Source organism: Strongylocentrotus purpuratus, unplaced genomic scaffold (genome assembly GCF_000002235.5).
Source record: "Strongylocentrotus purpuratus isolate Spur 01 unplaced genomic scaffold, Spur_5.0 spur5_scaffold_2, whole genome shotgun sequence".
Lineage (NCBI taxonomy): Eukaryota > Metazoa > Echinodermata > Echinoidea > Camarodonta > Strongylocentrotidae > Strongylocentrotus > Strongylocentrotus purpuratus.
In genome coordinates, this window is record NW_022145605.1 from 12,566,509 (window position 1) to 12,586,465 (window position 19,957).

General features: G+C 39.8%; 2 protein-coding genes across 3 annotated transcripts in view; one reads left to right on the plus strand and one right to left on the minus strand.

Annotated features, from left to right (window-relative positions):
• LOC752114 (retinal Mueller cells isomerohydrolase) overlaps positions 1 to 5,367 on the plus strand; it is a 29,901-nt gene extending 24,534 nt beyond the window's left edge. Inside the window, exons 7-10 of the mRNA XM_030991683.1 lie at positions 632 to 734; positions 1,419 to 1,504; positions 2,738 to 2,849; positions 4,024 to 5,367. Coding sequence (XP_030847543.1) covers positions 632 to 734; positions 1,419 to 1,504; positions 2,738 to 2,849; positions 4,024 to 4,172 — 450 coding nt within the window. The 3' untranslated portion in view covers positions 4,173 to 5,367. The remainder of the gene's footprint in view (positions 1 to 631; positions 735 to 1,418; positions 1,505 to 2,737; positions 2,850 to 4,023) is intronic.
• Positions 5,368 to 10,127: 4,760 nt separating this feature from the next.
• Positions 10,128 to 19,584, minus strand: LOC756823 (serine/arginine-rich splicing factor 1). Of its 2 annotated transcripts, none has more exons than XM_011684379.2 (5): positions 19,460 to 19,584; positions 17,496 to 17,745; positions 13,967 to 14,118; positions 13,246 to 13,418; positions 10,128 to 12,694 (listed from the first exon to the last, which is right to left on the minus strand). In XM_011684379.2, the coding sequence occupies exons 2-5, from the start codon at positions 17,726 to 17,728 to the stop codon at positions 12,353 to 12,355; spliced, it is 900 nt and encodes a 299-aa protein (XP_011682681.1). In that variant the 5' UTR covers positions 17,729 to 17,745; positions 19,460 to 19,584; the 3' UTR covers positions 10,128 to 12,352. The 2 variants fall into 2 exon arrangements, with proteins under 2 accessions (XP_011682681.1, XP_011682682.1); XM_011684380.2 differs by having other exon boundaries at positions 19,429 to 19,555.
• Between the last annotated feature and the right edge of the window lie 373 nt (positions 19,585 to 19,957).

The window sequence follows — 19,957 nt, forward strand, 5'->3', positions numbered from 1 at the left end:
AAATCAGGCCTATATACTAAATAGATTTGTTAAGGTGTCAATTAGGCGTGCAACTATGTATTTATTGTGTCATAACATCAGTCATATAAAAACTGAGCCTGCCTGTTGATGAATGACCAACGAACAAACATTTAAGCACAACAACAACAACAAAAAGGGTCTAAAAATGACATTTAAGGATTGATTTCTCTACTGCAGAACTAAAATGTTAAACTATTATATTTTAAAAAATGTTGAAGAGTGACACTCATCGTTTTTTCAAAATGTTGTGGTAACTTTCAAATAACAGTTTGAATCCATTTATGAGCAAAATACACTATTTTTCAATTAAGTCGTCGCTTCTCGGCCGTTATGAATGAAGATATCAATAGTAGAAAAAAAATTATGGGTCATATTGGGTCATTTGTTCTCTACATGATGATAATGATGATGACAGTGACTAAAATACTGATAATTACAATGATGATAATGATCTTTATAATGATGATGCCAGTGGTGATCAGTGATGAGGATGATCTTAATAATGATGATGAGGATGATCTTAATAATGATGATGAGGATGATCTTAATAATGATGACCATGATGAGGATTGTCTCATTTACATCGCGTCATATTTCTATTCTTCTTAAGGAGGGTGGAGATAATTTGGTCACAATGGTTGATTCGGAAGCCACGGCGACCCTGAGCCCTGACGGTTCAATTCACTGTATTCCAGAGCAACTGTGTGATGTCAGTAAGTGTATTCTTTGCTCCAACTCATTGAAAATCTGATTATATTGGAGGGAAAGTAGGCCTCGTTGCACAAAACTTACCATTGATGGTAACTTTGCCATCACTGGTAACTACCATGGAAACCTTGATTTTGATTGGCTGTTGAGCCCTGTTACCATGGTAGTTGCCATTGATGGCAAAGTTACCATCAATGGTTAGTTTTATGCAATTAACGGGGTCCAGAGGCGGCGATTTCTTCTAATGGCTGGAGGGGGGGGGGGGGGGACTAGCGACGGTGGGGCGGGGGGGGGGGGGTGTGGTGGAGGGTGTCGGCTGAGTTGACTGGCGGAAGGGAGTTTGTGTTGAAATGAAAACACGATATTATTGTAAAGGATCCAATATAAATCGTGTTTGCATTACGTAAGACGTCCATGTATAATATTCGCACATAATAGGTGATACATGCAGAAGGCTATTGAAACTGCCATTATTATTTTTTTCGATTTTTTTTTTTTTTTTTTTTTTTTTTTTTTTTTTTTTTTAATTTTTTTTTAAATATTTTTTTTTTTTTTTTTCTAAAATATAATAATTGTATTTTTTTTAAATAGAATTTCCGTTAAACCATTTACTGTAATTGAACTGTTTTAATGTAAACCGAGGAATGAAATTGAAGGAAGAATTCACATCTTTTTTTTTTCTCCCCTAGGTTTGGAGTTACCTCAAGTGAACTATGCCGACTTCAACGGACGTGACTATCAATATTTGTATGGTACGGGTGGAAATATGCAGAAGGTAATTATTTGTATAAGACAAAGTTTTTATTTCAAACTTTTTAATTATAACGATGAAGATAATGGTCGTGGAAAATGACACGGACTGGATTTCGTGTTACCAAAGTAAAGAAGTAATGTTACCATGCTTTATTCACACCCAATTGCATATAGGCGAACGGGCACATTTTCGCGAGGGGCCTGAGTGCGGGGGGTAAGGCGGGGGGGGGGGGGGGGGGGGGTTGAAGAAGGCTGACGCATTTTGAATAACAACTCTTTATTTTCTAAAGTTTACACGCGCGAGAGAAGCTAGCACAGACAAATTATGATAAATTTTAGGGTTCTAGGACACCCCCCCCCCGGATAACCACCCCACTCAACTACCCCGTAGTACAACTAGTAACCCCTAGGACAACTTTCCCCTAGGACAACTACCCCCGGACAACTACTCCCTAGGATAGTTGTCCGGGGGAAGTGTCCTAGGGGGTAGTTGTCTGGGGGTAGTTTTCCTAGGGGTAATTGTCCTAAGGGTAGTCGTCCTACAGGGTGTTGGCCCAGGGGGTAGTTGTCCTGGGGGTAGTTGACTGGGGGTGGTTATCCGAGAGTAGATGTCCAGGGGGTAGGTGTCACTGACGCATTTTGAATAACAACTCTTTATTTTCTAAAGTTTACACGCGCGAGAGAAGCTAGCACAGACAAATTATGATAAATTTTAGGGTTCTAGGACACCCCCTGGTAATCCACCCCCCGGATAACCACCCCACTCAACTACCCCGTAGTACAACTAGTAACCCCTAGGACAACTTCCCCCTAGGACAACTACCCCCGGACAACTACTCCCTAGGATAGTTGTCCGGGGGAAGTGTCCTAGGGGGTAGTTGTCTGGGGGTAGTTGTCCTAGGGGTAATTGTCCTAGGGGGTAGTCGTCCTAAAGGGTGTTGGCCCAGGGGGTAGTTGTCCTGGGGGTATTTGACTGGGGGGTGGTTATCCGAGAGTGGATGTCCAGGGGGTAGGTGTCCGGATACGAAATTTTAGAAGTGAAATTACTTCCTGCCCGAATATGATACAATGGAGTAAACCAGTCTATATATTTGATTTTGTCAGTGTGGGATTTTCTCTCTCTCTCTCTCTCTCTCTGTCTTTGTTTAGATATCCGTAAACAATATATGAGGATCGGATCATTTTGGAGATACTTCTCATCACAGCTTGTCATTTTACGGCATAGTTTAATTGAATAAAATAATTCTTCTCCTAGATACATAAGGTCAACGTGAAAACCCGCCGCGTTGAGACGTGGTCTAGCCCGGGTTGCTTTCCGTCAGAACCTATGTTCGTCCCCGCACCAACCAAGAATGCTGAGGATGATGGTGAGTAGCAGGGGCGGCGATTTCTTTTCATGACCCCGCGTTATTTTCTTTAAAAAGGGGTCTTGATTTAACCCTAACCCTAAACTTTCCCATAGGCTCAACACGCACCTAACCCCAATCTGTGCCCTCGAAAAAAATAACGCGATCGGGGGGGGGGGGCGTCGAAATGCGAGGGACCGGGGGGACTGAGTAGGCCTACGTCAAAAGTTGGAAGCCTAGATGCCTAAAAAGGGGTCGAACTATTTTTAGTTGGGGTAGCTGACCCTCTTGAGGGCGAGAGGGATGGGGGGGGGGGGGTTATATAAGCAGACTTAACATGTTATTTCCTGATGGTTTTTGATCCAAGAAACATAATGGGGGGCGGCGCTTATGAATAAGAAAATCTCAATATATATATATTTTTGCCGCGTGAAGCCCTCCTCCCTGCCCAAGCTATAGGTTTTTGTTTTGTGAAGGGTAGGAGCGAAAAAAAAAAATCCGAATCCCCCCCCCCCCTTATTCTCATCCAACCGAATCTTCCAGACTATCGCAAGTTGTAAGGGCGAGAATATAATTATATTTTCCTGTATAATGTATTATCATTGATAAATGTTATCATTATAATTATTATTATTATCATTGTTATCAGGAGTACTATTGTAATTATGTTTTACTCAGATTTGGTTTGGACGAGGTGTGCCACTGAAGCCTCGAAACCCCTATCCATTGGGGAATTTTTACCCGAAGTAAAGCCCTTTTTTGACAATTTTGAATAAACAGACCAATGTTGAGAGATATTTTTGTTAACAATTGGAACCCATGTTTAGGGATTTTTGTGTGAAAAAGTGACCCATTAGAGCTGCACACACTGTATGTTTTAATATGTGAGTAGTAAAAGGGGGGGGGGGGGTCCAATTTTTCAAATTTTCGAGGACCAAACAAAAATTAGTGGTCACTACCCCCCCCCCCACCCCCCCCCCCCCCCCCCCCCCCCCCCCCCCCCCCCCCCCCCCCCCCCCCACTGAGCGAATTTTCGGCGGGCGCGACTTTCAAATTGATTTCAAATTTGGGCCCCCACCCCTAAGAAATCGTGGATTCGCGCCTGCTTCCGCCCCCCCCCCCGGCCCCTCCCCCGACTCTTTCCCTTGGCGTTATAGACCACAGAATAAAATTTGCTTCTGCTTTCTGTGTATAGGAGTAATCCTGTCCTGCGTGACAAACCTCGCAGACGATAAACAACCTCCGTTCTTGCTGGTGCTCGATGCCCGTACCCTCACCGAAATCGCCCGGGCTGTCATCCCACTACCTATCAGTTTGTTTGGTATTCACGGCATTTTCGTGTAGGAATCGTCCTACTATGATTATAGAAATCGTCCGTAAACGCGGCATGTTCGTGGCGGGATCGTCTTAATTGCTAACCTCCGAGGTCGCTCGTGCTTCATGTCGGTGTGAATGCTTTCCACGGAATGTTTTTGTGATAACCGTTATGTAATACTCTGTGATTTTTCAAATAAAGAGAGAGTATATTCCTGAATAGACAGACTGTTTTGTATCAAAATATGTATTTTATGATCAAATATAAATGACCACTTTCTTTTAACCTGTGAATACTTAAATTTGCATGGTGCAAGTTAATATAGAAACCATCATGAATTTTATATTACGACGAAAGAATCGAGTATGGTGAATTTTTTCAGAGATGATATATTTTGTAAATGGTAGAAATTTTGATGTACATATTTGTTGACACCATTCAACGCATGATAGGCCTATATTTTAATGTATCAAAATATTTATAACGCAGACGACAGATTCTCTGTAAATTTATATACAACTTTTAAACTTGCTTGTAAAGCCTTTTCCTTTAAAAATATTTCACGACTTTAGCTATACTCCTCTCATAGCAACTGATTGTATACTAAAGGCTAGAATGCACTTTTGTTGGCCCGGCCATAATCTTGATTTAAATCAGGTTTGTCATATAGTGGCGATGAAAAAAAACCCTAAAAAGTCCGGGTTATGCCCTTTTGTTTAAAGCTATCTTGATTTTGAAATATACTAATCATTTTAACATTTTCTTGCCTACCTATATATTGCGAAATCCAAAACCCAAATCGGATCGCAGTTTATTCATCACCTATTCGTCCAGTATATCCCCGTTAAATTGTGATTTATCATTGTAAACTATAATTATATGCGCACTTGTCTGCTGGTTTTAATTCCTTCATATTCATTTGTATATTGGACTTTATATGTGATTATAATTATGTGGCACTTTTTTATTTTTTATTTTTTATTTAAGGCGTGATTGAGAAAATATTTAATTTCATTCAAATTCCCATAACTTTGATCAATACTGACATAGTTACACGGCAATTATAGTTATAATGATTCATGATTAAATTATCAAGTTCTCAATAAAATATCTGCTCTTTGAAGAGCATTAAATCATGTCATTAAACAAGGAGCTAATTATCTAAATCCTTGCCCAAATAGACGTGTAACAGTCAGGCACGCCGGAAGCAGTTTGGAATGGGGGGGGGGGGGGGGGGGGGTTCCAGGGGGTCACCTTTCAGGTCAGTGGCGTAATGGGCAAAAACGTTTTGGGGCAGAAGAAAAATCTGCACTGCATGCCCCCACTCTTATAAGTTACATGCAGGCCCCGCGGAATGTTTTTCAAAGTGGAACGATTAGGTAGAGCGTATAGTGAGTGGAGCGTCAATTGGCGTGGGGTCCAGGGCTTTGTCCCGGCAGGGGTCAAGGGGGCAGAGCTCCCAGAAGCTCAGGGGTTTAGGCATTTATTTATGGTCAGATAAGCGTATTTAGATACCTAATTTGTGACACTGGCAGGTCACTAATATTATTGGCAGGGGTTTCACAATATTTCCACGATATGCGCGTATCGTTAATACCCTTGTGTTTTTGTCTTCAGATGGAGGATTTGATGATAATCATCAAATCCTCCATCTGAAGACAAAAACACAAGGGTATTTCTTTTATTGAGCAAAAGGTTTTATAAGGAAGGGGACATTTTTTCACGAAGTTCTGCAAAAGGTTAATGCTTATAAATGCACCTGTGTTTTACGAAAATTGTTTACTTTTTATTAATGTGTATAACCTACTTATATAACTCCAAGAAAAGGGGTTTATTTAGAGCCCATTGGTCGCAGTGTTTTTTTTTTACGGATGAGGGGGTCATAATTATGTGTGAAAGTGCTCTAAATGTATGCGAAATAAGACGTCATTGGAGACACTGCTACTTTAACGACCATATTGTGATAGCCTCAGCTTTGCAGGCAGGCCCTATATAGTCAGTCTTAATTTGTGCGTAACAGTGTCTGAACTATGAGACTACAGTATAGGCTCTGTACTTTTAGCTGCTCCTGACACAGCTGTATAAGCCAGTGACTGACATATCCAGACTATGCTTATTGTGGTACAATAATGTTTCGAATTAGAGTCTATACGCTTGCAGTCTATTAGACCATCGAGATAAAAGGTACAGCTGAATGTACTAGGCTTACCTTTACAGATGTACATGTATATAATTATATTCAGATGTACTTTATTGTATTTTATATTCACGTAATTTTCAGTGAATTATGTGTACGTAAGAGCAATTGACTAAGTGGATCGAAAGATAAAGCAAAACAAAATCAAATTAAATGTCTGCTGGTTTGGAAGTGTAATCTGTGTTGTATATGTGTGCAATGACAGAATTATAAATAACAAGAGAGAGAGAGAAAGAAAGATATAGCTGGAGCTAGAGAGAGAAAGAGGGGGATAGAAAGATATATAGAGGGAGGAAAGAGAGAGAGAGAGAGAGAGAGGAGGGAGGGAGGGAGAGAGAGAGAGAGAGAGAGAGAGAGAGAGAGAGAGAGAGAGAGAGAGAGAGAGCGGGGATGGATTGAGAAGAAGATCGAGAGAAATAGAAAGTGAAAGCTATAAACAAAATATATCAGAGAGGTCGGACGACATAATCTGCCCCAATGGCGTATACATGTAGCTACATTGGAGGAAGGGTACAACATGTTCTTAAATCAAATGAAGAAGATCGACATAGAGAGAGGGGGAAAGAGAGAGAGAGAGAGAGAATAGAAATTTAGAAGAAAGGAAAAGGATACAAAAAATGATAGGCCATATCTATTTTCTTACATGCCCCCCCCCCCGATTATATAGCCTACTTGTTCTCTCGCATACATGTATATCCTCCACCTCCACCTAGCACACCATCATCTGAAACTCCATAAAACACGATAGCAATTACTAATCAAGAGAAACATCAACCTTAGGCAATTTCAATAGCTTCGTGCGTCACTTATTGAATTGTGAGAACATAACAACACTTTACGTACAAGATTCTATGCGACAATGACACATTTTTTTAGAAAATGCATGTATTTACGAAACTTGTGATCGTGTTCATAATGCTCCTACCGCTATCCAACTATCTTCATCACTATCATTACCTTTACCCTTTTAAAGGCATCGTTAACAATGTTAAATCTGAGATTCATGACCCTACGACGTGTTATCAGTGTCTGCAATATGGTGCAATATAGAAGCCCTTAACAAATTGCGCTTCAAAATGATCATAAAGTGCCTCAAAAAAGTAAGAATCTGCTCATGTTTCCCAATAGAGAGTAGTGTTATGAAAACAGTTAGAAAAAAGGGAATTTCGATTCCTAATCATAAATATCTTGTTAATCAAACAGGCGATCAGCTTGTAAAAGTCATGGGGTTCCTGACTGGGGTTCCTGACTGACCTAAAGGTTTATGATTGTCATTGCAGCATGAGCTAAATCCAGGATTTTGTTTCAGAGTCTGAGACAAAGTAACCCAATCCCTTTAATCACTGATCATCACCATTTTTACCTTTAATCATCCTATTCTTCACAACCACCGTCTTTTTCGTTATCAACATGTGCATGATTGGTATCACTACTACCATCATTCCCAGAAGCTTCGTCACCATCATCATTACCACCCTCGCTACGAAGTAACACCAACTCCATCATGATCATGACAATGATCCCCATCATCACCACTACCATCAGGCCTAAAAAAAAGATGTTGTATTACCCTTTAGGTGCCCAAACATGGGTCGGTCGGTCGGAATTTTTTTTTTGGTATAACTTTTTTTTCTTTCTCTCTCTTTGGGCTGATATTTCCCAGTTTGGTATGCTTAAATACTTATTCTAAAAACTTTTTTTAAAAGCCGACCGTAGATTTCAAGATTTTGGGGTCGGTCGCAAAGGGTAATACAACACTTTTTTTTTAAAACACTTTTTCATCATCACCATCATCACCAACACAAATATGCTTCCAATACCATTTAATTATCACCAAGACTTGCATCAATACCATCAACATCACCACTGTCACCATCACCCGCTTTAAAGCCGTAGTCGTCCTAGATGCAACCTCTTTCATTTTCTTCCTCTATCTCACAATTACTCTTGTACAAACTACATATGAATGGCATTTGTTAATAACAAGAGCCCTATTTTCAAAAGCACCAGATCGCTTAATTCAAAACTCATGCACATATGTATTGATTGACATTGCTTGAACAGGGTATTCCATCTTTTTATCATTTGTATTGTGGTTTGAAAAATAAACGACTATTAAACAATGTTTATTGAAACACACGTCTAGTTGTTTGATATGTTACAAATGTGGAACAGCAAATAATGTGTGAGGTGACCTTTATCCTTATAATCAATGCATGTACCATTAAAATTAAATCTCAACACTTAAAATTGACAATTGAACAAATAGTTACTTCATGTATTGGCAAATGTTTATTCAGAATCAAGTTCAAGTATAAAATAGAAATGGTGAGAGAGGAGAGAGCAAAAGGGAGAAGAGGGCAAGACAAAAGAAAAAAGATGAGAGAAAGAGAGAGAGAGAAAAAGAGGGGAGATAAATGTAGTAGACAGGAAACCACTTCTGGAAGAAATTGGGGAAACTGTAAACTGGAGAAGAACAAGAAAATGCATGGGAGAGATAGGAACTGTGAAAATAAACAAAGTTATTCAATACATGTATAAGGAGACGAGATTCAATGAGATTCAATACCCCCCCCCCCCCCCCCGAGGTATGTTGTCCATGGGTGCAGTGACAAAGCTTCTTTTTTGGAGAGGGGAGGGGGAGGGGTGGAGTACAGGGTAAAACGAGATAAAGACAGGAATACAAATTTTAAAAAGGGAGGGAGATAACAGAAGAGGGAAGGCAGCAGGAAAAGAAGATTCGATCCCTTTCCAAACCCTCCCACTATTTGATGTTACCTCACCCTCTTGCATCAGTACTGTTGGACCCAAACTACACCCCTGTAAGGGAATTTTACCCTCACTAGATCATCTATCTCACCCCTAGCAACCTTCAATTATTGTCTTGATCAAAGTGTTTGAAGATGGGATATGGCATTTGGAATATTGTATTTGGAATTGGTTTCGTTCACAAGACGGCTTAGGGGTATAGCTAAAGAAATATTAGAGGCATTAGCCAAACATTCCAAAACCAAAGCAATTGCAGGACCAGAAATTATCGTTCTGGGGCTAGGAAGAAACTTTTTTTTTCTTTTATTGGCTTTACGCTGAAATCAATCAATGAATACCCTTTTTATTTGATCCTCCATTTGTCCATTTGAACCATGTTCCCAATCTCCACCTCCTGTTTTTAGTCCCTCCAATGTTCCGTCACCTTCAAGGAGACAAATCAAAGAGAACTCATTAGGTCCTGATTGGCGACATCTCTCTCTCACACTTCGCATCACAGCAGCGTAACAACATATGTACTCCGGCAACATTCACTTTGGGTATTACTTTGATGAACATGTAGATATGAACAGGCACGGGCTTGGGTTGTGAATTGGTTTTAGATTCAGTTTAGAGTTGTGAATAGACTGAAGTGTGGTATTGGGTCCAGGCCTCCAGGGTTAAAGTTACGGTGTTGGTTAGAAGTGAATTGATCGTTGCCGGAGCACATGTTCCACACTCTCAGCATCATCATCACAAGCATGCCTCTCCACTGACCAAAATATTCAAATTGTTTAGTCCTTTGTTCTTTATACATGTACTGTATCAGAAAAATCTTCATACATTGTAAGGATGAAATAATTCAGGAATCAGGATTCACAGAGAAGGAGCAAATCATCTGCTTATACATGCAAACAAATAATTTGCGTGGCCCTACCAACTTTCAGGACTGTGTGGGGGTATACTCACCTAAAATGATGATTATTATGTATTGTCACACTGAGAAAACAAATCAAAAATCAATAAAAACAGGTACATATCTGGACTGAATAGGGTTCTTTATTTCAATTCTGCTTTAAAAAATTGTGACTACCTAAATGAATAAAAGGACAACACAACACTGGCACAAAACAAAGAAAAAATAATGACAAGTGCATACCGTAATATATATACATGAAGGTGTACATTTATGTATATCATGTGAACAAAAATGAAATCATACCGTCCAATGATCCCTTCCTTATGAAATGATCCAAACTCCAAAATTTGATCCCTGAAGAGGTAATTGACTCTCTTCCCAGATCAAGCGCTCCAGGGTGTGAATCATGGTATGACGTTTTTGATCTGATCCACCGAATGTTTGATTCCTTTCCCCCTACTGATCTATCCTTTCTTTTCTCATTAAGTGATCCATGATTCTTCGGACCACTGATCCATGCTCATCGGACTTCTACTTGTGCTCTCATTCTGATCCAAACCTGATCCCTCAATACCTGCGGATCACAGGACCATTTGAGGTGCGATCCAATCTGATCCTTCCTTTGATCCCTGAATACTTTAAAAATTGGATCCTTGAATGATTCCTTGCTATGATCCTGAATTCGCCGGATCCTGATCTGATTTTCATCCCTAAAGCCAATTATCACCGGATCCGAATTTTTGCTCCTGAAAACTATTCCGGATTTTCAATGCATTCCGTGGATCTGTGACTATTCTATTTTTGATCTCTGAATCCTGAATCCTGACACATCCAACTTCCGGAATGCGATCCTGAAAATCATTCCCGGATTATGAATGCATTCCATGGATCCGTCTTTTTATATTGGATCCCTGATTCCTGGATCTTCACAAATCCAACTCCTCCTCATTAATGCCTGATTTTATGATCCTCCTTCCTGAATGCCTCCAGAAGGGGTCAATCTGGGAGGTTAACACAAAAAGTCACAAGAATCAATGTTAACACACATAAACCAATCAGTAGCAATACAGTTATTTGATTTCAAACTGCTAATGGACAATATCTTGATTTATATGCTTTCATATTTTAAAAGGTTTTAACACAAAGTGAATTATTTCCTGTAAAAGGCATACATGTATTTACAAAATTATATTCTACTAAAATGGGGGAGAAAACTTCTGTAATGACTAAATCCCGTCTAAGCTCTTGATACATTGTATTCCATCGATAGCTGTATACACATGCAAATTTGAAAGTAAACATTTACAATAAACTACTTTAAAACTCATTGGAACTTGCAAAGTTTATACCATGCCTTTCTTACCTTGAGCACTGCAACTATCTTAAAAAGCCATTTCTTAGATTGTCAAAATTCATGATTTAAAAAACAAATGTGTGAAGGAAAGAGGGTTTAAAGAAGGGACCAGAAACTGGGGAGAAAGAGAGGTAGAGGTGAAACAAAGATGGAAATTGCAAGACAAATAAAAAATCTGAAAGAAGTACGCAAACAAAACATCGAAAAATGTCTAGGTAGAGAAGAGAGCATCTAAGAGAGAGAGAGAATGAGACGGACAGGCAGACATACAGAAAAACAGACAGACCATGCATGTGAGGAAAAGGAGGTGCTGCAAATATAAATTACATGTAAAATGAATCCCTTCTATCCTGGATCTATAATTTGAATGGTAGAAACTTATTTACATAATTCAATTAATTCACAATTTGCATCCACTATTTACAGCACTTACATCAAGAAATCATTTTGTATCAAAGTAGGCGTTTGAATTTAAACTTGGAATCAAGATTCAATGAGAAATAATAAATCTACCGATAATACAAAAAATACTTTGTCTGCCATTTTTTCATGTTATTAAAAAAAGAATATAATATCGTCTCTCTAATATGTGTATTTCCTGTTTAATATAATGATGATTACTTGTAATAAAAAAAATGAATCAGTGCAATACACTGTACATTGACTTAGAATGGATAATATGGGTATATGGCGTTAATGGACTTGCATGGATAATAAATTAACCCTTCGCTAAGAGCCAGGGGTCAGAATGTAAGCCCTACCCGATATTACCAAAGTAGTAAATCAAAGTCAGATGTTACCTAAATTATTCAATTGAAAAGCATCAAGAATACAAAATACAGATTTCTAGCACTACAAAAATTATTTACAGTCTTTTGTAACATACACAGTTTTATGGCATCAGGAAATCAATGGAGCCTGCCTAGCAGCGATGTATTGTAGAAACACAGTGGGCAGAGATCGGCGGAAGGAACGTAGGTTGACGATCGGACTACGAGCGGGACCTGGATCGCGATCTCGAGCCGGACCTGGAGCTATGTGATCTGGAACGGGAGAAGGACCTGGTCCGCGATCGGCGACGCTTGCTGCCACCGCCCCAGTTCGGGCTGCGGGATCGACTACGGGAGCGATAGCCACCGCCGCCGCCACCACCACCACTGCCTCCACCGCCGCCGCGGCCGCCACCACCACCACCGCCGCCACCCTCACGGCCGCGGCCACCTCCACCGCCGCCTTCACCACCACCACGACCGTATGGGCTTCGAGAACGACTTCGTGATTGACCAGAACCACTGGTAGGGTCAACCTTGACACGGATGTAGGAGACATCTCCCTACAGATCAGAAAAAAACATGATAGGATACAATTTTTCACCCCATTTTTCCTGAAAACATTATTAACAATGAAATGTCTGGTACATACAATACAGAAATAGGCCCGAATCTACTTCTACCGTTGGCCTGGTGCAAATTCCTTTACGCAGTGATGTGAAACAAAGTTTGGCACATATTGACTTGGTAAATCCCCATCATCTGTGTGAAATCTTGCAACATCAAAATCAAAGCAGTACAGGGCCATAATTCCATTTAGGGTTAATAGGAGCATGTCCTCACAGAGATACTTATCAGTAATCTAAATCACTGGTTGTTGGATGAATAGCAAAATGTGGTCAAAGTCCCAACGAGAATTTGACTTTTACGTATCACTGAGTTACAATGTACATCTTAGAACAGATGATTCTAGCATGGTCTGTCGGATTATGTAGTAATGAGAATTACCTGTGTTATATTCAATATAATTCATAACTGATTTCACCAACTTTCCATACAGCATTTTGGTGGCATACACCTGAAAACCCTGTCCTAAATAAGCATTCATAAGTACCTCGTGCGATCTAAACTTGGTATCGTCCAACTGTTTGACGGCATATTTCATGTCCTCCGGTCTGAGAAACTCCACCACACCTGTTCCATCTCTGTAGACATCGGCATAGCAAACGTCACCTGCCTCACGCATGTGGTCCTTGAGATCCTGCCAGCTGCCCGTTGAAGGTAGACCTGAGACACGCAACAACAACAGTCACTCAACAGGAAGGTATAAGGAAACATCTATCTACTTTGAATACTTTTTTTTAATTTTTTTTTTTTACTTGAAACAATGTTTCACACCAATTTTTGGGGGGTAACGCATTGAGTATGAAATTATTATTGTCTGTGTGCATGAGGCCCATGTGTCCAAGGTGCCTCTTGGAGGTCAACCCCTGCTTTAAAGAAGACCTTTAGGGGTTCTATGCCGGTATATACTTAATCAAAACAAGATTTGAATAATAATAATAGCAACCTTAAAAGTGCGTACCTATCTACATGTATGAAAGCATTTTCCCTCTACGATCTCATCCTTCAGTTTAAATGTCATCTAAGGATAAAGAAATTATACTACTTTTTGGGTGGTTAAACGACATGATGCCAGATTTAGTTGGGAGTGCTAGTATTTAGGGAACACAAGAAGTACATATCATTTTAAAGCGGTCAACAGGTTACCAACATGTGCTTTACAAACCTCTTGCATGGCACATCATGAAATCTACTAAACCCTCCCTACATACCAGATACAATAACGCGATATGACGATCTTCTTGGTGGTGGCCCCCTGGGGCGGCTGCCCTTGAAGCCTTTGGTTCCTCTTGGAAACTCTACACGTATCCGGTAGCCATCGTAATTGTATCCATCTCGTGCCAGCACTGCATCATCGGCATCCCTTCAGGTATCAAAACAAATCAGAATTTCACTATCTTGATAAACAGACTATGAGGATTGACAGCTATTGCAGTTGTAGCGAATGATTCCAGCACTGCTTCACCTGCATCCCTTTATTATATATCGCAACAACTCAGAATTTTACTAACTTGATAAACAAGGTCTCTGATTTCTCTGGACCTTCTGATGGATAGACCCTGAGGAAAGACAGGGTGCGATTCAATGTTCCTAATTCCCAAACTAGTGGAAAAAATTGTTACAAAATAGCACCACAAACAACGAAAAAAATACACGGTGGCGACGCGCGATTCGCCCCCTAAACCTCTGAAATCGCCACGGTAAAAATCAAGACGAGGGCGAAAAAAAATCAATATATCTTGAAAAATCGCCCCCGCCATAAATTGATATTCCCTATGAATTAATAAACCAATTTATGGATGTGTCTGAGTGAAATCTCCGTTCCAACTACCAACTCCAAAACTAGAAACTTCCATCAACATTTTAAAAGTTTTGTGAGTTGCAGCGGATCGGCGGTCGTACCTACTGTAGCTAGATCTACAGCGGTATCCGCCTGCCTGCGCCTAAGCTCCCGGCGGCCGGACAGGCCACCGGCACCGATGTAGTTTCGTGCACAGCATGAATGCATACGCAGTTCGCACACTTTCACAATACACAGAAACGTACTAGCTCAGCTCCAGGCCTAAGCCTGAGTCATTACGGTTTTTGTGCTAAACGGTTAACCGTTAAAAGTATACGGGCGGTTTCGTTTAACCGTTTAATAATAATCTGAAAAAGTGAAAATACAGTATTTTTAATAGTGCTGTAGCTCGGAACCCTGCTGGTCTTCAGACTGTCGGGCTGAGCATTCCCAGCCCCGGACTATGGCACAAATTGGGTCATCCTGATAAACAGAGACCAGTAATAAACAACATAAAACATGTCTTATTATTCCTCATCTGAATTTGATATCATGATTAACCTTGCAAAGTTACTCTGTGAAGTTAGCTGATCTGTGACGTGTTTATATATGCCTTTGCAATGCAATGTTTGCACATGGTCAGGGAGAGAGCTCCCTGCATGTATCATTGCCATATGAAATTATGTGGAAGTGTGTATCACACACACCCAAGACACACCCTGCAATGAGCTGATCCAAGTTAGTGACCAATCAGGAAGGTTCTCTAGCTATGTGGGTGGAGTTTGATACCAGCATAAATTACAGGTTGGTGACCGCGCGTGCTTTCACCGTACCCAGTTCAGTGGGAGGTCAAGAAGCCACGCCCACATGTGTGCATGTGACAAGCATGAGCTCTCCATCTGTGTGTATGTACAGTGTATTTGGGCGCCGGAGGTTTGTGTGTACATGTGTGTGTGACTGAGAGAGCATGCATGGGCTAGCATGTCCCCGCATGTCCCTGCATGGACATGAGTGAAGATTGAAGTAAGAAAGGGTGGCTGTGTTAATCGGCTGAATTGAAGAATGATAAAAAACTTAAATTACTCACAAATAATATCCAAGACTTTGTTGATTGATATTTCTAAAACTTCAATTATTATTGTTATCAATATTTTTGTATTTTATTTATATATGAACATTATTTTAGGGGGTGAGTCGGCAAGGGATGGATATTAATATTGAGAGAGAGAGAGAGAGACTCGGGGGAGAAGGGATGTGAGAGGAACTGACCATCGAATGTGTAAACATTTAGAAAGTTATGAGCTGAGAGTGCAGTAATAAGAAAAGGTACATGAGCGATGAACACATTGCAGAGAGAAGGGAATAAAGAGGGTGAGAAAAGAGAGAAGGGGGCTGGTTGTTTTATTGTTTACAAATTCATTCATGGGGATTACTGCTGCCAGAAAGCTAGCGCGCAGCGGCCAGGGTGTAATATTACACTGCGGTTTCTTTGATTATCTTTATCATCGGCTATTAGCACATTCCAAAATGTATGCAAATAACGGTTAACCGGAGCGAGAAATGCTAAACGGTTTTGATGAATGCGGTCGGATAACCGTCGGTTAAACGGTTTGACTCAGGCCTAGGCCCTCCAGCGCGCGCCCGCACGCTCCTTGTATGAAGCAAATAAGTATTTGCGAGTGACGAGAGCTCAACTGCTAGCGACCAAATTGGTACGTAATATGTTTATTTAGTCTTTTTTCTGGCCCTAATTTTTATCATGGACAATGCAATCCCTTAAAAAAAAATGTTATTCCGTCTAAAATTGTGTTATTTATAAGTTAAAACCATTAAATGCGAGTATATTTTTACTGTTGTCCCACATACTGATATATTTGTAATATCGAAACGTGCGAAATCAATGCCGGATTTTTTCTTGTAAAATCGGTATAAAGCAAGTTTCGTACACAGAAATTGAATTTTGTTATAAAAAAAACGTAAATAAATATATAAAGGATGTTCCTACTCCTCAGAATCTTTCTTACAACTGTTTAATTAAATTAAATTATTTATATACGATCGATGCCAGGCCAATTGTCATGAGTGATGATGACATCAATTTCTGTCTACGAAATGAAACTAGCTTTGGCTTGGCCTTTAGAATTAGAGTCTATAAAAAAAAAATAAGGTCATGATTTTGCACGTTTCGGCATAACAAATAGACCCTACATCGGTATGTGGGACAACAGTAAAAATATTTACTCACATTTAATGGTTATAAATGGTCTAAATAACACAATTTTAAAGGGAGTTGGTCTACATTTTTTTTTTTAATGGGATTGCATTGTCCATGATAACAATTAAATTTGGGACAGAAAAAAAGACTAAATAACATATTACCTACCAATTTGGTTGCTAGTAGTATGATGGCTAAGGAAAAACACAACTTATTGTTACAGCTTACAATATGGCTTTAAGGAAGTAGCCCCTTGGTTTTTTTTAGGCAATGGGGAAAAGTAGCCCCCATAAAAAAATTAATTCCTAGCCCGCGTGTCAGTGATAATATTTTCTTAGGATATGAAAAACGAACAGTTAAACAAAACACTCCTTTTGACAAGTTTTAGTTACATGTTATGTAAATCATAAAGCCACACGTTTAACACAAAGTGAATAAATCATGGGTATCTGAATGTCTGCAATACTCTACATGACATATGTACGCTACAATTGTATCTATATTTGCCTTTGCTTGGAATTTAATTAGGTAAAACCGCGTTTAAAAAAATACAACCTTTAAAAAAAAAAGCCCCCCTGAGCTCCAAAATAGCCACCGCAAAATAATTAAGGGGGGCTATTTTTTCAAGGGAAAATCTGAAAAGAGCCCTCGTAAAAAAAAAAACAATTTTTTGGTTGACCACAAATAAAGTAAATTTTTGCCAATAGTTAATACAAAGGATTTTTCTTTTAGTGAATACACAAACCTTCTGTCGTAAAACTCCACAAAAGCAAAGGGTGTTCCGAATCGTTCTCTTTCTGATCCTGAGCTTGAAAATGAAGGTGGTCTCTTGTTCTTCAGGTCGATATCTGCGACGGAGCCAAACTTGTAGAACATGTCCTCGATATCCTTCTCTCTGATATCGGGGGGAAGGTTACCTACATATATCCTGCATTCATTGTTACCAGCAGGTCCCCTTACAACTGATTGAGATGCCATGACTTCTCACCTTATTCCTGTTTAGTGAGAGAGAGAGAGAGGGGGAGGGGGAGAGAGAGAGAGAGAGAGGGGGGGGGGAGAGAGAGAGGGGGGGGAGGGGGAGAGAGAGAGGGGAGAGAGAGAGGAGGGGAGAGAGGGGGGGGGGGGAGAGAGAGAGGGGGGGGGGGAGGGAGAGAGAGAGAGGGGGGGGGGGGGGGGGGGGGGGGGGGAGGGAGAGAGAGAGAGCGAGAAAGAGAGAAAGAGAGAGAGAGAGAGAGAGAGGTGGAGTTAATACACCAATCTTGTTGAGTTCTTGAAATAGAACTGCATTTATACTTAAATTTGGTTTAACTCCGTCCAAACTGGGCTATATTTTAAATTAGACCTGAGCCATTACGCTTTTTTTTTGCTAAACGTTTAACCTTTAACTTTATACGGGTGGTTTCGTTTAACCGTTATAAAAATACAAGTATTTGTACACACATAGCAACATTACTATCCTGGCTGTGTATAAAGTTGGATAACACTGTACTGCAGCACATTCATGCAACATTTTGTTAAACCTGGTGCAGCTACCCTACTAAACTTTTATCATACATATTAACCTCTCAAGATTGATGACTAATAACAAACAAATAAAACTTACTGGTTTCATTGATCAAATTTTACTAGTTTCCTGTAATTGAGCAAGGCTTCTGCTGATTAGGTCCATCGTAATGTACCTCCCACGTAGAACTTTATTTAGCATACAGCTAGCCGAATCTAGCGCATGTGCATTATGTTGTCCAGTCTCGGCCTCATTTTCCTAAATTGACGCCATTAATTGTTCAAATAATGGTCATGATTTAAAAGTTGTTAAGTTTCTTACCTGTAGATCTATTGTTCAATTTTCTTTTTCTATTTTAAATATTTCCCCAAAAAACAAAGACTCGCAGGTTTCACGACAAACCGCTGCACAATACAGTTGCATACAATATAGCGTACCGACAGTGGGGTGTAGGCGCGACTGAAGTTAGCAACTGCAATCTCAGATCCTTATTAAATTCATGTGAGTAATTCATCATTACAGTCTCTAACTTCAGGCACATGAGCGCGCCTGCACCCCACCATCACTCATCAGTATGTTGTGCAATTGTATTGTGCAGTAGTTTGCCGTGAATCCTGTGAAAAAGTGTACTATAAGTCTTTGTTTTTTCGGAAAAATACTCCAAAAAAGAGAAGAAAATTGACACGAAACAGGCAAGAAACATTACAAATTTTAAATCATGACCATTAATTGAACAATTGTCAAATTGATGAAGATTTAGTTGATTTTTGGTAAGTAGACTAGATCTATATCTCCACCCCAGAGTTACGGGTCAAAGTATGGATATGATTCTGAATTAGTGCCAATACTAGTTCTACTGTACTCTATAGGCCTAGAATCTATGTCTTTTCTGGAATATTTGTACAGAGATGAAGCATGCGAGTTGCAATTGCGCGGACACACAAGCCAGCTCCAATGTGCCAAAGGGCAAACGCCCGAAGGCATGCCATTCTGGGCCACTGCAGCTGCATGTGTGTGCGTACTACAGTGCATGCACAGCATCATCATCATTCTCGAGCAATCAATTATCACAAATGGCATTATTCTGATAATAATGTAATGCACGTATTCAATATAAAGTACCACTCTCACTCACACAAATAACTGCAAGTTGATGAAATTATTTAATACGTACAGATAATTCGGCAAAAGAAATAATAAATTACCCTTCTTCCTTGTTCTAGCGTGGGTCAAGGGTAAAACGGCTTCTGCTGGAAAACGACGCTCAACAACAGTTACGAACGATCGATTGAAAGCCGAAGCTCGAGCTCGGCAAACATCGGGCTTGTGTTTATCAGTAAGAGGTTCAATGAACTATTAGAATAGTGTCATCCTACAAGCCACTTATTTCTTGGTATTAAATTTTATCGTATTTATGATTTTAAAAAAGCTCCATTTTAATAATTATATTAATTTTAATGTTTTAAAGCAATTCAAAATATTAATAATTCATTATATGTATGCGTAGGAAACTAGGAATGTAAAGAATTTCATTTTTTAATGTAATATTTTAAAAGGAGACTATTTGCAACGACTACACACAGACACCTAATGAACTTGCGCAAACCCGTATGCGCACCCTTTTGCTCGTAGCATAAACTTGTTTTTCTTTCTCCCTCCCTCCCCCCCCCCCCCCCCTCTCTCTCTCTCTCTCTCTCTTCCTC

Coding starts and splice junctions, on each gene's coding strand:
- LOC756823 (XM_011684379.2), bottom strand. CDS start 17,728: ATGGCATCTCAATCAGTTGTAAGGGGACCTGCTGGTAACAATGAATGC. Junction 14,119..17,495: donor GTGGAGTTTTACGACAGAAG/GTTTGTGTATTC, acceptor TGATACCTGAAG/GGATGCCGATGATGCAGTGC. Junction 13,419..13,966: donor ATATCGCGTTATTGTATCTG/GTATGTAGGGAG, acceptor TGCGTGTCTCAG/GTCTACCTTCAACGGGCAGC.